This window comes from Lithobates pipiens, unplaced genomic scaffold (assembly GCF_037356315.1).
Source record: "Lithobates pipiens isolate NorthernLeopardFrog02 unplaced genomic scaffold, aLitPip1_a1.2 Scaffold_28, whole genome shotgun sequence".
Classification (NCBI taxonomy): domain Eukaryota; kingdom Metazoa; phylum Chordata; class Amphibia; order Anura; family Ranidae; genus Lithobates; species Lithobates pipiens.
The window spans coordinates 18442508-18457019 of NW_027507789.1; the positions used below are offsets into that span (position 1 = coordinate 18442508).

General features: G+C 44.8%; 1 protein-coding gene across 1 annotated transcript in view; it reads right to left on the minus strand.

Moving 5' to 3' along the window:
* The window catches only part of LOC143934967 (cytoplasmic polyadenylation element-binding protein 1-B-like), a 33566-nt gene extending 19054 nt beyond the window's left edge, over positions 1–14512 (minus strand). The window contains exons 1-4 of the mRNA XM_077458512.1: positions 14501–14512; positions 11711–11867; positions 5802–5996; positions 2558–2775 (exon numbers count right to left, since the gene is read on the minus strand). Of these exons, the coding sequence (XP_077314638.1) occupies positions 2558–2775; positions 5802–5996; positions 11711–11867; positions 14501–14512 (582 nt within the window). The remainder of the gene's footprint in view (positions 1–2557; positions 2776–5801; positions 5997–11710; positions 11868–14500) is intronic.

Sequence of the window (14512 nt, forward strand, 5' to 3'; positions counted from 1 at the left end):
GTTTCACCATATCAGGTTAAATTGTTGACTTTAACCTACAGGTGAGCCTATAATAAGGCTTACCTGTAGGTAAAAAGAATATCTCCTAAACCTGTACGGTTTAGGAGATATTCCCCTCGCAATGAACCGCTGACTTCAGCGGCGCATGCGCACAGGGGATTCTCGGCTGAAAGTCCGGCAGGCGCCGGACCTTGCCGGGAAGAAAACTCCCGCGCGCACGCGCGACGACATCGCAACTCCGGCCACGCACAGCGCCGGAGCCGCGATACCCGGAACACACGCCGAGGGAACGTGTCAGCTTCCTTGGCGTGGACCGAGTGAGATGCCGACACCTCGTTCTAAGGTAAGTATTTCATAATGAGCTAGTATGCGGTGCATACTAGCTCATTATGCCTTTTCCCTTGCAGGTGTAAAAAAAACACAAAAAAAAAAAAGTCAGCAGGTTTACTCCCACTTTAAGAATAGTGTAGTTGCCACATACCTAGGATATGATTAGGAAAAAGAGAAATCCCCCCTTCAATGGGACTTTAAAGAGGAAGTAAACCCTGATGGGTTTACTTCCTCTTTGTCTCCCTGCAAAGGTAAAGCATAATGGACTACTATGCATCGCATAGTAGTCCATTATGTGTCACTTACCTGACACAGGAGCCAGCAATGTCACCGCTGTCCCCTGTAGTCCGGCGCATCCATCTTCTCGGTGGGTCTCGCTGCTCCGGCGCTGTCATTCGAAGGAGCCGCGATGACGTCACTCCCACGCATGCGCACGGGAGCCGCCACTCGTGGCATATCGCCGTTAACAACGGCGCACTCATTGCGCCTGCGCGCCACTGTCTACGGCGCATGCGCCATAGACAGCGGTGCCTGTCTTTTGGCAAACATCTCCTAAACCTACACATATTTCTTGGACCTACAGGTAAGCCTTAATCTAGGCTTACCTGTAGGTCAAAGTGGTTTGTAAGGGTTTACAACCACTTTAAAGGCAACATCCACATATATTGTACGAAAAATAGTTTGTGAGATATGCATAAAATACTACAATCAAATGGAATAATCGATATTAAAAAACATCAAAGTTTATACAAAATATACATACATATGAAAAAAAAAAAAAAAAGACACAACAGTTTACATAAAAAATACGACAGAGATAATGATCCTCTCCGGTAAATAGTAATCCCCGGTTACCCAACGCGTTTCTTAGTTATACACCTTCGTCAGGGGTATAGGATTGAGGTAAATACAGTCATAATTTGTTTTTACTCATGTGATTGATATTAAAAAACATCAAAGTTTATACAAAATATACATAAATATGAAAAAAAAAAAACACAACAGTTTACATGAAAAATACGACAGATAATGATACTCACGCGTTTCTCAGTTATACACCTTCGTCAGGGGTATAGGATCGAGGTAAATATAGTCATAATTTGTTTTTACTCATGTGATTGATATTAAAAAACATCAAAGTTTATAGAAAATATACATAAATTTGAAAAAAAAAAAAAACAGAACAGTTTACATGAATCATACGACAGAGATAATGATACGCTCCGGTAAATAGTAATCCCCGGTTACTCGGCACGTTTCTCGGTTACACACCTTCGTCAGGGGTATAGGATTGAGGTAAATATAGTCATAATTTTTTTTTACTCATGTGATTGATATTAAAAAACATCAAAGTTTATACAAAATACACATAAATATGAAAAAAAAAACACAACAGTTTACATGAAAAATACGAGAGATAATGATACTCTCCGGTAAATAGTAATCCCCGGTTATCCGACGCATTTCTCGGTTATACACCTTCATCAGGGGTATAGGATCGAGGTAAATATAGTCATAATTTGTTTTTAATCATGTAAAATGATTCCATAAGGAAAATAGGCGAGGCAACTGTGCCAGTGGCGGTGCAGATGGACGCCAACCAAGCAGTAGTGAGATCTTGGAACGAAAAGTTCCCAGTTTATTGTTTGCCTGATGAAGAGCAGGAAATGAATTCCAGCGATTGAACTGAACAGTGTCCACTGTACAGAGAATAAGGTAGGTAGCTGGTCAGAGATTTCAATAAAGCACCAGATGAGTGAGTAGCACCAGTATGTGCTTGTTTCCAAGGGTATGTGTCTTCCCAAATGTGCATAAACAGGTCTCTATGGTTGGCCCAGCTCTGCAGTGCCTGGAGAACAGGGAGATGCCAACTATAGAGACCCGTTCATGTATTTATTGAAAGCTCTGACCATGTCACAAAGCTCCAATCATCTCACCACTGGACAATGAAGTCCCTGAACTCCAATGGCCTCCACACTCACCAGATCTCAATCCAATAGAAAACCTTTGGGATGTGGTGTAACGGGAGATTCACATCCTGGATGTGCAGCCGACAAATCTGCAGCAACTGTGTGATGCTATCATGTCACTATGGAGCAAAATCTCTAAAGAATGTTTCCAACACCTTGGTGGTTCTGAAGGCAACAGAGAGTGTAAGTGGGAGTAAAGCCAACATAACTGTAGAGAAAAGCTTGTTATCAGGAAAGTAAAGTTGCTGTTAACTTACAATCAATTCAGTAAGGGGATCCGAGGCAGAGCTGAATCCACTTGTATCAGAAGTCGAGGGGCTGCTAGAGCGGGATTCTAAAATCAAACTGTTGTCTACCCTGGAGCCATTCAGCAGGAGGGCAGGGTATTTCTCTACCAAGTCTGAGCAAATGGGATCCAGTGGCCAGGAGCCAAGAGGTGGTGGATTTGCTGGAGGGTTTTTGAGTAGGTTAAAAACTAGGGATAAAAAAAAAAAAATCAAAAAATTGTGTTTAGTTTTCAAGTTAATGTTCTATAACATGACCATGCACGGCCAAATAAGGCCCGTTCCACACTTGTGCCACTTGTCCTGCAAAGTCGTTCCCCATGGTTTCCAATGGGTGCCATTCATATCTGTGCGACTTCAAGTCTCGGTGACTTCAAAGTAGTCCATGCACTACATTGGTCCGACTTTGATGCGATTCGAGGTCCATACACCTCTTGTTTACACAGGAATTGTTTAAATTCGCACCAAAATCGCGGTAAAATCAAGCAATTTTCAGGTCTCACAAGTGTGAAAGGAGCCTAAGATAAACTAGACAATCATGTTTTGGGCTGCATGGTAAAATAAACTGGGACACACCATTAGAAGGATTACTAACAAGAGGAAGGAGGTCCTGAACCCTCTATATGGATATTTATATCAATAGAGGGGTCACCAGCAGAAGTAAGGAGGTCCTGATCCCTTTTATATCTTTAGTTATCACTAGAGGGGTCACCAGCAGGAGGAAGGAGGTCCTGATTCCTCTATATAGATCTTTATATCACTAGAGGGGTCAACAGCAGGAGAAAGGAGGTCCTGATGCCCCTATATAGATCTTTAGTTATCACTAGAGGGATCCCAGCAAGAGGAAGGTGGTCCTGATTCCCTTATATATCTTTAGTTATCACTAGAGGGGTCAGCAGCAGGAGGAAGGAGATCCTGATTCCTCTATATAGATTTTTTATATCACTAGAGGGATCCCAGCAAGAGGAAGGTAGTCCTGATTCCCTTATCTATCTTTAGTTATCACTAGAGCGGTCACCAGCAAGAGGAAGGAGGTCCCGATGCCCCTATAGATATTTAGTTATCACTAGAGGAAACCCAGCAAGAGGAAGGTGGTCCTGATTCCCTTATATATCTTTAGTTATCACTAGAGGGTCGCCAGCAGGAGAAAGGAGGTCCTGATGCCCCTATAGATATATTTAGTTATCACTAGAGGGATCCCAGCAGAAGTAAGGAGGTCCTGATCCCTTATATATCTTTAGTTATCACTAGAGGGATCCCAGCAGGAGGAAGGTAGTCCTGATTCCCTTATCTATCTTTAGTTATCACTAGAGGGGTCACTAGAAGGAGGAAAGAGATCCTGATTCCTCTATATAGATCTTTATATCACTAGAGGGGTCACCAGCAGGAAGAAGGCGGTCCTGATTCCCTTATCTATCTTTAGTCATCACTAGAGGGGTCAACAGCAGGAGAAAGGAGGTCCTGATGGCCCTATATAGATCTTTAGTTATCACTAGAGGGATCCCAGCAGGAGGAAGGAGGTCCTGATTCCCTTATATATCTTTAGTTATCACTAGAGGGGTCACCAGCAGGAGGAAGGAGATCCTGATTCCTCTATATAGATCTTTATATCACTAGAGGGATCACCAGCAGGAGAAAGGAGGTCCTGATGCCCCTATAGATATCTTTAGTTATCACTAGAGGGATCCCAGCAGGAGGAAGGAGGTCCTGATCCCTTATATATCTTTAGTTATCACTAGAGGGGTCACCAGCAGGAGGAAGGAGGTCCTGATCCCTTATATATCTTTAGTTATCACTAGAGGGGTCACTAGCAGGAAAAAGGAAGTCCTGCATCCTCTATATAAATCTTTATATCACTAGCTTGGCAACTCAAATTTTCAGCTCCCTCAATTAATTTTCTATAGGATTAAGGGCTAGGGACTGGCTAGGCCTCTCCAAGACCTCAATGCGCTTCTTCTTGAGCCTCTCCCTTGTTGCCTTGGTGGTATTTTTGGGTGCCTGTCATGTTGAAAGACCCATCTATTACCCATCTTGAGTGTTCTGGCTGAGGGAAGAAGGTTCTCATCCAAGATTTTATAATACATGGCCCTGTCCATTTTCCCCTCAATGTGGCAAAGTCGGCCTGTACCTCCTTTAGCAGGGAAACAGCCCCAAAACATAATGTTTCCACCTCTGTGCTTGACTGTAGGGATGGTGTTCTTAGGGTCATAGTCAGCATTTTTCTTCCTCCAAACACGGAGAGTCTCCTTCCTCAAGAAGGCACATGTACAGTCATGCCAATGAACATCTAATGATTCAGTGAAGGATTGGGAGAAAGTGCTGTGGTCAGATGAGACCAAAATTGAGCTCTTTGGTATTAACTTGACTTGGCGTGTTTGGAGGAAGAAAAATGCTGACTATGACCCTAAGAAGACCATTATCTCCCAAATCATTTGGTGGAGGGGGGAGTATGGTGTGGGGTTGTTTTTCAGGAGTTGGGCTTTGCCCTCTAGCTCCGATGAAGAGAACGCTTAAGGCGTCAGTATACCAAGACATTTTGGACAATTTCATGCTCCCAACTTTGTGGCAACAGTTTAAGGATGGCCCCTTCCTGTTCCAACATGGCTGCGCACCAGTGCACAAATCAAGGTCCATAAAGACCTGGATGAGGGAGTTTGGGGTGGAGGAACTTGACTGGCCTGCAGAGTCCTGATCTCAACCTAATAGAATATCTTTGGGATGAATTAGAGCTGAGACTGTGAGCCAGGCCTTCTCATACAACATGCATATGCAATTAGCGGACCTCCAGCTGTTGCAGAACTACAAGTCCCATGGGGCATTGCAAGACTCTGGCAGCCACAAGCAGGACACCCAGAGGCATGATGGGACTTGTAGTTTTGAAACGGCTGGAGGTCCGCTAATTGCATATCCTTGTCATACAACATCAGTGGACAAATGCACAAATGCGCTTCTGGAAGAATGGTCAAACACTCCTAAACCTTGTGGACAGCCTTCCCAGAAGAGTTGAAGCTGTTATAGCTTTAAAGGGCGGGCCAACTTAATATTGAACCCTACGCGCTAAGACTGGGATGCCATTAAAGTTCATGTGCGAGTAAAGGCAGGTGTCCCAATACTTTTGGTAATATTGTGTATTTTCTAACTGAATGTATTTACAGAAATATGATTTAGTTTCAGTCCTCCAATAAGCAAGCCTGCCCCTTTCCAGACAGCATCTTACCTGACTTGGTTACTGAGGGTGTGCTAGACTGCCCAGAAACATCAAGGTCCAGAGAGCTCCATACTCTGTCCCAGCCATTCAGGTCAAGAAACTGCGGACCACAGCAGGAGTTATCTGGGTCAGGAGGATCACGAGGGGATGGATCTTGGGACGTTGGGAAGAGCACTCGACTTGCTCCTTCTGTATTAGGATAGTCTGCTTAGAAAGACAAAGAAAATTTTGATTCCTGTGAACATAAATAAATCTTCACCTGCAACAGGTAGCATGCACTGCCTAACAACAGACGTATCAATACCCACACCCTCGTATTCTGCCTTGCCTGCTATGTTGAGAGCTCAGCAATCATTGTCTTAGTGCCATACAATGCAGTCGGAGTTGGAGGAATAGTGTCCCCTCATTGGTGTCAGTGGGAGGAATAGTGTCCCATCATTGGTGTCAGTGGGAGGAATAGTGTCCCATCATTGGTGTCAGTGGGAGGAATAGTGCCCCATCAATAGAAATAGTATTTCATCATTACTGTCAGTGAAAGGAATAGTGCTCATCCTTGGTGTCAGTGGAAGGAATAGTGCCCTATCATTCGTGCCATTGGGGAAAATAGGGCACCACTGTTGTGATCAGTGAAAGGAATTTCACCCCATTATTAGTGTCAGTGGGAGGAACGGCGCTCAATACTAGTGGGAGTGCCACAAGGGCCAGATAAAGTCAAGCAAACGGCCACATCTGGCCCATGGACCCCGGTTTGGAGACCACCTACTGACCTAGAGGAACCCTTGAATTAATATTCAAGTCTCAGGGAACCCTTGCTAAAAGCAATTCATCTGGGTCAGTGGGAAGAATGCCCCTTACATTGGAGGTCAGTGAGAAAAAATGTTCCTTACTTTGAGGTCAGTGGGAAGGATGCTTCTTAGATTGGTGGCCAGTGAGAAGAATGTTCCTTTCAATGGTGGGCAGTGAGAAAAATGTTCCTTACTTTGGAAGTCAGTGGGAAGAGTGTCCCTTGCAGTTTGGGTGAGTGGGAAGAATACTCCTTACACTGGTGTTCAGTGGAAAGAATGTCCATTACATTGGTGGCCACTGAGAAGAATGTCCCTAACTATGGTGGTCAGTGGAAAGAATGTTCCTTACAGTGGTGGTCAGAATGTCACCCTTACAGACAGCTAAAAAGATCATGTTGCTGGCTCTGCCAGGTGGCAATGGACCCGGGAACTAAGCCGACACCACCAGATGGTAGGACAATCAGTCACAGCTTGAGTAACCCATAGCAAGCTCGAGAAGTATTCCATGGAGCCCTTGTTAAAAAATGACTGTTATTGATAGACTCCAAGCCTGAATCACCAACACTAATGGTGGGCTTCATCACTGGACCAGTGTAATCTGTTTGCTTGGAATACAGACAAGAGCTTGGTGTATGAAGCACTGCTTGCCAGAGAACCTTTGCAGAAATATCCAAATTCAATCAGAGGGTCTAGCTTTTACACACTTTTTCCTAAAAGATTTTCAATGAACGAGGTAAAGCCAGGCTCAGCTCCCATGCATGGTGCGATTTGATCTAACCACTTCTGCTGTATATTCCGGCTGTCTGTCCTAGTCCTTGCTTGCCAAGACAACCAATTTGGGAGGGCAATGTTCCACTCTGTTCATCCATGGGATTGGAAAGAGCTGAAGCAATTATATTGAAAAGATTTATTTCGCAACCATAGCCTTCACTTTCTAGGCCAAACTGAATGTCGGAATGGCGTAGTCAGGGTCAACAACAGAAGTAAAAAAAGTAATTGCCTTGGCAATGGAAAGGTTTCATCAGAGATAAGCAAGCTTGTTAAGGAAAAAAGTAACACTCGATACGTCATTTTCCTCTAAGCCATTTTAAAATGTACCCTAGTGGCAAATGCAAGTTTAAAAGAAGACATTCATTTTAAAGCGGAGCTCCACCCGAATTTAAACCGATATGCCCCTAAGATTATAATAGGGTATAATTTAATTATATCCCAATTACCTTGCTGCTACCATCTTCTCTTTGTTGTTTTTTTCAATTTCCTGGTCTCCCGTAGTCTAAGGATATGGGCGGTGCGGCTGCGGCTAGGGGCGGTGTTTCAGCGGCAGGTCTACACTTCCTTTTGGCCGCACTGTCTCCTGGGATCCTTTTTTTAAAGTTCCCAGGAATCTGTGCGGCGCCCAATTATTGTCAGCGCTTGGATTTGTTTGATCTGCGCATGCGCGAGATCGGCGCTTGAACGGGCGGTGCATGCTGGGATATCAGCAGCACAGTGTCCCAGAAGAGAATGCCTCTGGGCTTCACATGCCCACAGGCAAGATGGAAACCGTCAGGAGACGATTTTACAAACTTGGAAAAAGTCGGAAAAACGGCAGCATGAGAGTTTTAGCATGGCACAAGTAAGTGAAACTATTCAAAATCGTACTCCTTGTCATTTCCCCCCAGAAAAAATAAATAAAAACGGCGGTGGAACCCCGCTTTAATGAAGTTTATAATTCTCTACAATTTTAGATGTTTACCACCTCATCTCCAGAAGGTTTTACCCCTGTCATGACCAGGGCATGTTTTGCCATTTAGCACTGCGCTACTTTAACTGGTAATTGCGTGGTCATGAAAAGCTGTACCCAAGGGAAATTAATGAAAAAAAAATTCACACAAATAGAGCTTTCTTTTGGTGGCTTTTTTCATTATTTTTTTCCAATATATATTTCTTATATTATTTTCTTAAAGCGGTGTTTCAGCCCTAAAAAAAAAAAAACAAAGGTAGCTGCTGACTTTTAATAAGGAGACTTACCTTTCCAGGACGCCCACGATGTCGGCCGCCGAGGCTGATATGTCCCTCGGCTCTCGGGTCCCAGCGCTGCCATCCTCACTAAGGGAAACAGGCAGTGGTGCCTTGCGGCTTCACTGCCCGTTTCCTACTGCGCATGCGCGAGTCGCGCCGCACTTTGTGAATGTGACGCTCTGTGTTAGGGAACACACAGTTCCCAGAACACAGCTCGCCCCATTACCCAGAAGACAGCCCGGAGGAGGGGAGAAGACCGAAGATCACAGAGGAGCAGGAAGAAGGCAGATTAGGAAGACTGCCTAGCAAAAGGGATTTCTGGCAAGGTAAAAAAAAATTTTTTTTTTCAAATGTTTTTTTTTTTTTTTTTAAGAATATTAATGCTTGTTTTTTTTTTAGGGTGGCCCTCCACTTTAACGGGAAAAAACACTTTGAAAAAAAAAAAATTCTTTATTTTCTGCTATAAAACATATGCAATAAAAAATAAAATGGACTTCTTCACACATTTTGGACAATATGTATTCTTACTTGCTTTCTTACTTTAGTTCGTAAAAAAAAAAAAAAAAAAAAAATACCAAGAAGTGTATATTGATGGGTTTAGGGTGTGAAATTTATAACAAACTAGGGTATATACTGTATGCTGGAGTTTTTATATTTTTTCTACTAGTAACGGCGGTAAATAAATGACTTATAATGGGACTGTGACAGGGTGGCGAGCAATTTACTGACACTAATGCACCGTACACACAATCGGAAATTCGGCCAACAAAAGACCGATGAGAGCTTTTGGTCGGAAAAATGCGATCGTGTGTATGCTCCATCTGAACTTTTGCTGGCCGAATTTCGGCCAGCAAAAGATTGAGAGCATGTTCTCAATTTTTTTGGTCGGAAAAAGTTCAGATCCGAAAATGCGTTCATGTGTATGCAAAATCTCAGGCATGCTCAGATTCAACTACCAGACGGAAGCTATTGGCTACTGGGTATTGAACTTCCTTTTTCTAGTCCTGTCATACGTGTTGTGCGTCACTGCGTTCTTAGCGGTTGGAATTTGGTGTGACCGTGTGTATGCAAGACAGCCTGAGTGAAATCCCGTGGGGAAAACCATCAGAGCTTTTCCGACCAAAATTCCAATCGTGTGTACGCAGCATAAGACCCCTTTCACACTGGCACCGCTCCGCGTTAGCGGTAAGACGAAGCCAGTTTTAGTGGCGCTTTACCATCGTTTGCTTTTTGGCCGCTAGTGGGGCGCTTTTAACCCCCCCCGCTAGCGGCCGAAGGAAGGGTTTAGAATGCCCGAAAAGCGCCGCTGCCGAATTGTTTTTTGGGCGCTTCGGCAGCGCTGAAAAAAGAGGAAAAACGCGCTCTTATCCTATTGGTATATAAAACAACAACATAAACCGCATTGTGTAATAGCGACCTAAAGTCGCTGGAAATTGCAGAGTCCCAATAAAGTGCTAGTGCTCAAACTCAAATGACTTAAATGGTTGAACAGTAAAGATTCCAAGTCCCAGATTAAGTGCTCGTGCTCAAATATAGATGTGGGATTCCATACTTGGTCTGTGCTCAGACAAGGTGCCTCCACATAGATGTAAACCCACCCCTCAAAATGGACCAACTATCGTTAGTATGGTCAAACGCACATGTGGGGCAGCCCCTGTAGATCTTCTTTAGACTGGCGTTGGATAAATGTTCCTCATGTGGATAGATGTGACAAAAGAATCTCATTGCGCAGTAAAAATAAAATATATTTAGTAAACTCACATGTATGGCTGCCTAAAACCTGGCACCCGGTGTGAATAGCAGGTAAGTTGTCCAGGAAATTTGCCCATAGGCAACAGTAGAACGCTGCCGCAGTTGTGTTTTTCGATTTCTGGAAACGAACGTTCGGTGGAAGTTGTCATGATGATGCAAATTAAAGTAAATGTTTTTTCACCTTAATGCATTCTATGCATTAAGTTGAAAAAACATCTGGAAGTCCCGGCGCCCCCAGCCCCCCCGTTTTACTTACCTCACCCCTCGAATGTCCCGCGCTCGTCTCCCGACGTCCTTTCCACTGTTCAGCCCGGCCGCTGATTGGCTGGAGTGGATGGATGGAAAGCAGCGCAGCCATTGGCTCGTGCTGCTGTCAGTCACATCCACTGACGCGGAGTGCCGGGGGGCGAGGCCGCGTGATACAGCCAGCGGCTATAACCACCAGCTGTATCATGGGAGCGCGCCCGCAGATGCTTCTCACCATGCGAGGGAGCTCCCATGAACGTGAGAAGCACCTGCGGGAGGAAGCCGAGACAGCCACCGAGGGACCCCAGAAGAGCAGGTTCGGGGCCACTCTGTGCAAAACTAGTTGCACAGTGGAGGTAAGTATAACATGTTTTTATTTAAAAAAAATAAAAAAAATCACTTTACAATCCCTTTAACCTTAACGCGTTTTAGCCAATCAAATGGGCCGTCATCAGGAAGTTTTTCGGCCGCCGTGCCTATTTATTTCAATGGGTATGGGTGGTGGAGGAGTGGTGTATTCACAGCTCCTTAACCGCTCCAAAGAAGTTGCTTGCGGGACTTTTTCTAACTCCCTGCAAGCGCACCGCTCCAGTGTGAAAGCACTCGAGGTTTCACACTGGGGCAGCAGGGGAAGCGTCTTTCAGGCACTTTACAGGCGCTATTTTTAGCCTAAAAGCACCAGAAAAACGCCTTCAGTGTGAAAGAGGTCTAAAGCCCCGTACACACGATCGGAAATTTCGCCAACAAAAGTTGGATGTGAGCTTTTGGGCGGAATTTCCGCCAGCAAAAGATTGGTAGCAGGTTCTCTTTTTTTCCGACGGAAAAAGTTCCGATCGGAAATTCAGATCCTCTGTAGCAATTCTGACGTGCAAAATTCCTAGGCATGCTTGGAAACACAGGCATCGACCAGGAGTTTTACGCTAGAGCTCACTTGCACCTACAAGTGTCTGTGTGCACATGCTCAAATGAACCTGGACATCATTGTTGAAGTCCTCAAGTGATACAAACATAATCAGGTATTACACAACCAATACTGATTGATCAGTTTCTGAGGATTGATCCTTTGACAAACCATTAGTTCTCTCATTTTATATCACATACACAGAAGAATACCCTGCAGGAGGTCACATTTACCGTTGGCCTTGGGAGTGGAATGAACAGCAGCGGAATCCAGAAAGTCGTCCAACATGGCATTTATCAGTCGGAAAATATCTGCATTGCTACACGTAGAAAAAGCCGGAGTGTCGGAAGGGTGTCCCCACCAATCCTTTGTTGTCCCAAAATCATCCATCTGCAAAAAAAAATACAAAAAAATGCTTTAACCACTTCAATACCGGGCACTTAAACACCTTCCTGCCCAGACCAATTTTGAGCTTTCAGCGCTGTTGCACTTTGAATGACAATTGCGCGGTCATGCAACACTGTACCCAAATAAAATTTTTATCATTTTTTTCCCACAAATAGAGCTTTATTTTGGTGGTATTTGATCACCTCTACGGTTTTTATTTTTTGCTTTTAATAAATAAAAAAACACCGAAAATTTTGAAAAAAAATATATGTTTTTTTGTTTCAGTTTCAAAACTTTGTAAATAAGTGTTTTCTCCTTCACTGATGGGCACTGATGGGGCTGCACTGACGGGCACTGATACGGCAGCATTGATGAGCTGGCACCAATGAAGTGGCACTAATGAGGTGGCATTGATGGGCACTGATATGTGGCACTGATAGGCGGCACTGATAGGTGCCACTGATGGGCGACACGGATGGACATTGATAGGTGGCACAAATTGCCACTGATAGCTGTCACGGATTGGCATCGATAGGCGGCATACGTGGGCATGGATAGGCAGCACAGATGGGCATGGATAGGCAGCACAGATGGGCATGGATGGGCACTGATAGTTGGCATGGATGGGCACTGATAGGTGGCACGGATGGGCACTGATAAGCGATATTGTATTGTTTTCTACTGATGGATGCCAATCAGTGCCAAACAATAATGCATGCCAATCAGTGATGCCCATTGTGGGCACTGATTGGCATCCATTGTGGGCACTGATTGGCATCCATTGTGGGCACTGACTGGCATCCCTGGTGGTCTAGGGTGGCATACCTGGTGCTGGGCATCCCTGGTGGTCTGGTGGCATCCTTGGTGGTCCAGTGTGGGCATCCTCGGGGGGGCTGTGCTGATAATCGATCAGCACAGACCCCCCCGTCAGAGGAGCAGCTGATTGGTTCTCCTCTACTCAGGTCTGACAGACGCGAGTGAGGAAAAGCCGATCACCGGCTCTTCCTATTTACACTGTGATCAGCCGTGATTGGACACGGCTGATCACGTGGTAAAGTGTCTCAGTTGGAGACTCTTTACCGAGATCATAGTTGCCGGGTGTCAGAATGACACCCAGCAACAACGATAGTGGTTAATTCTAATAGACCAAACCATCCAAGAGACGAAACCCATCTGACCCTCCTAGCAGTCACAATGCACCTTCCCCTTTACCCTTACCCGTGTGTATTGTTTTTATACTGCCATTTGACACCTTTCCAGAAATTCTCTCTACAATGCTTAGTAGCTGAATTCATTCTTAACAGCCTGAAACAATTGCGGCGCCGGTCACAAGGCCATATTAGGTCCAGATGGCTGACCGAATTTGATCACTGATGTCGCAAGCTTCCCTGCCCACAGCCAATTGACCTGTTACTGACAGCTTCCTTCCAAGATTGGCCAAACATAGGTTGTGACCAGACCCAAGCTCACATGTGTGAAAACACAAGGCCCGTGGGCCGAATGTGGCCCACCAGGCCCTTTCATGTGAGGAGGATAGAACTCCTCCTACAGATTCTGTGCCTCTCTGCGCAGCCACAGCACCTCCTCATCTCCGCCTGGTCTCAGTGTTCAGTAGACTCCGGCAGCTGACTCCAGCCCTCTTCTGGTCCTCCTCCAGACTCTGCACTTTCTGCTTCCCATCTCCACCCCATAGATTCTTCTTCCTGGCAACAGCACAACGTGCGGGGGGGGGGGGGGGTTGTACTGTGATGTAAGGGAGGGTGGGGGACTTCTGATGGTGGATATAAAATGTCCTGCCTTACCCTACAGACCATTAGATATATGTCCTGCCTTACCCTACAGACCATTAGATATGCATCCTGCAGACCATTAGATTTATGTCCTGCCTTATCCTTTATACCATTAGATATACATCCTGCCTTATCCTACAGACCATTAGATATATGTCCTGCCTTATCCTACAGACCATTAGATATATGTCCTGCCTTACCCTACAGACCATTAGATATATGTCCTGCCTTATACTACAGACCATTAGATATATGCGCTGCCTTATCCTACAGAGCATTAGATATATGTCCTGCCTTATCCTACATGCCATTAGATATATGTCCTGCCTTACCCTACAGACCATTAGATACGGTATATGCCCTGCCTTATCCTATATACCATTAGATATATGTCCTGCCTTACTCTACAGACCATTAGATATATGTCCTGTCTTATCCTATATAGCAGTAATGGTGAACCTTGGCACCACAGATGTTTTGGAACTACATTTCCCATGATGCTCATGTACTCTGCAGTGTAGTTGAGCATCATGGGAAATGTAGTTCAAAAACATCTGGGGTGCCAAGGTTCACCATTACTGCTATATACCATTAGATATATGTCCTGCCTTACCCTACAGACCATTAGATATGCATCCTGCCTTACCCTACAGACCATTAGATATATGTGCTGCCTTACCCTACAGACTATTATACAATGTCCTGCCTTACCCTACAGACCATTAGATATATGGCCTGCCTTACCCTACAGACCATTAGATATATGTCCTGCCTTACCCTACAGACCATTATACATACAATGTCCTGCCTTACCCTACAGACCATTAGATATATGTCCCGTCTTACCTTACAAGCCAT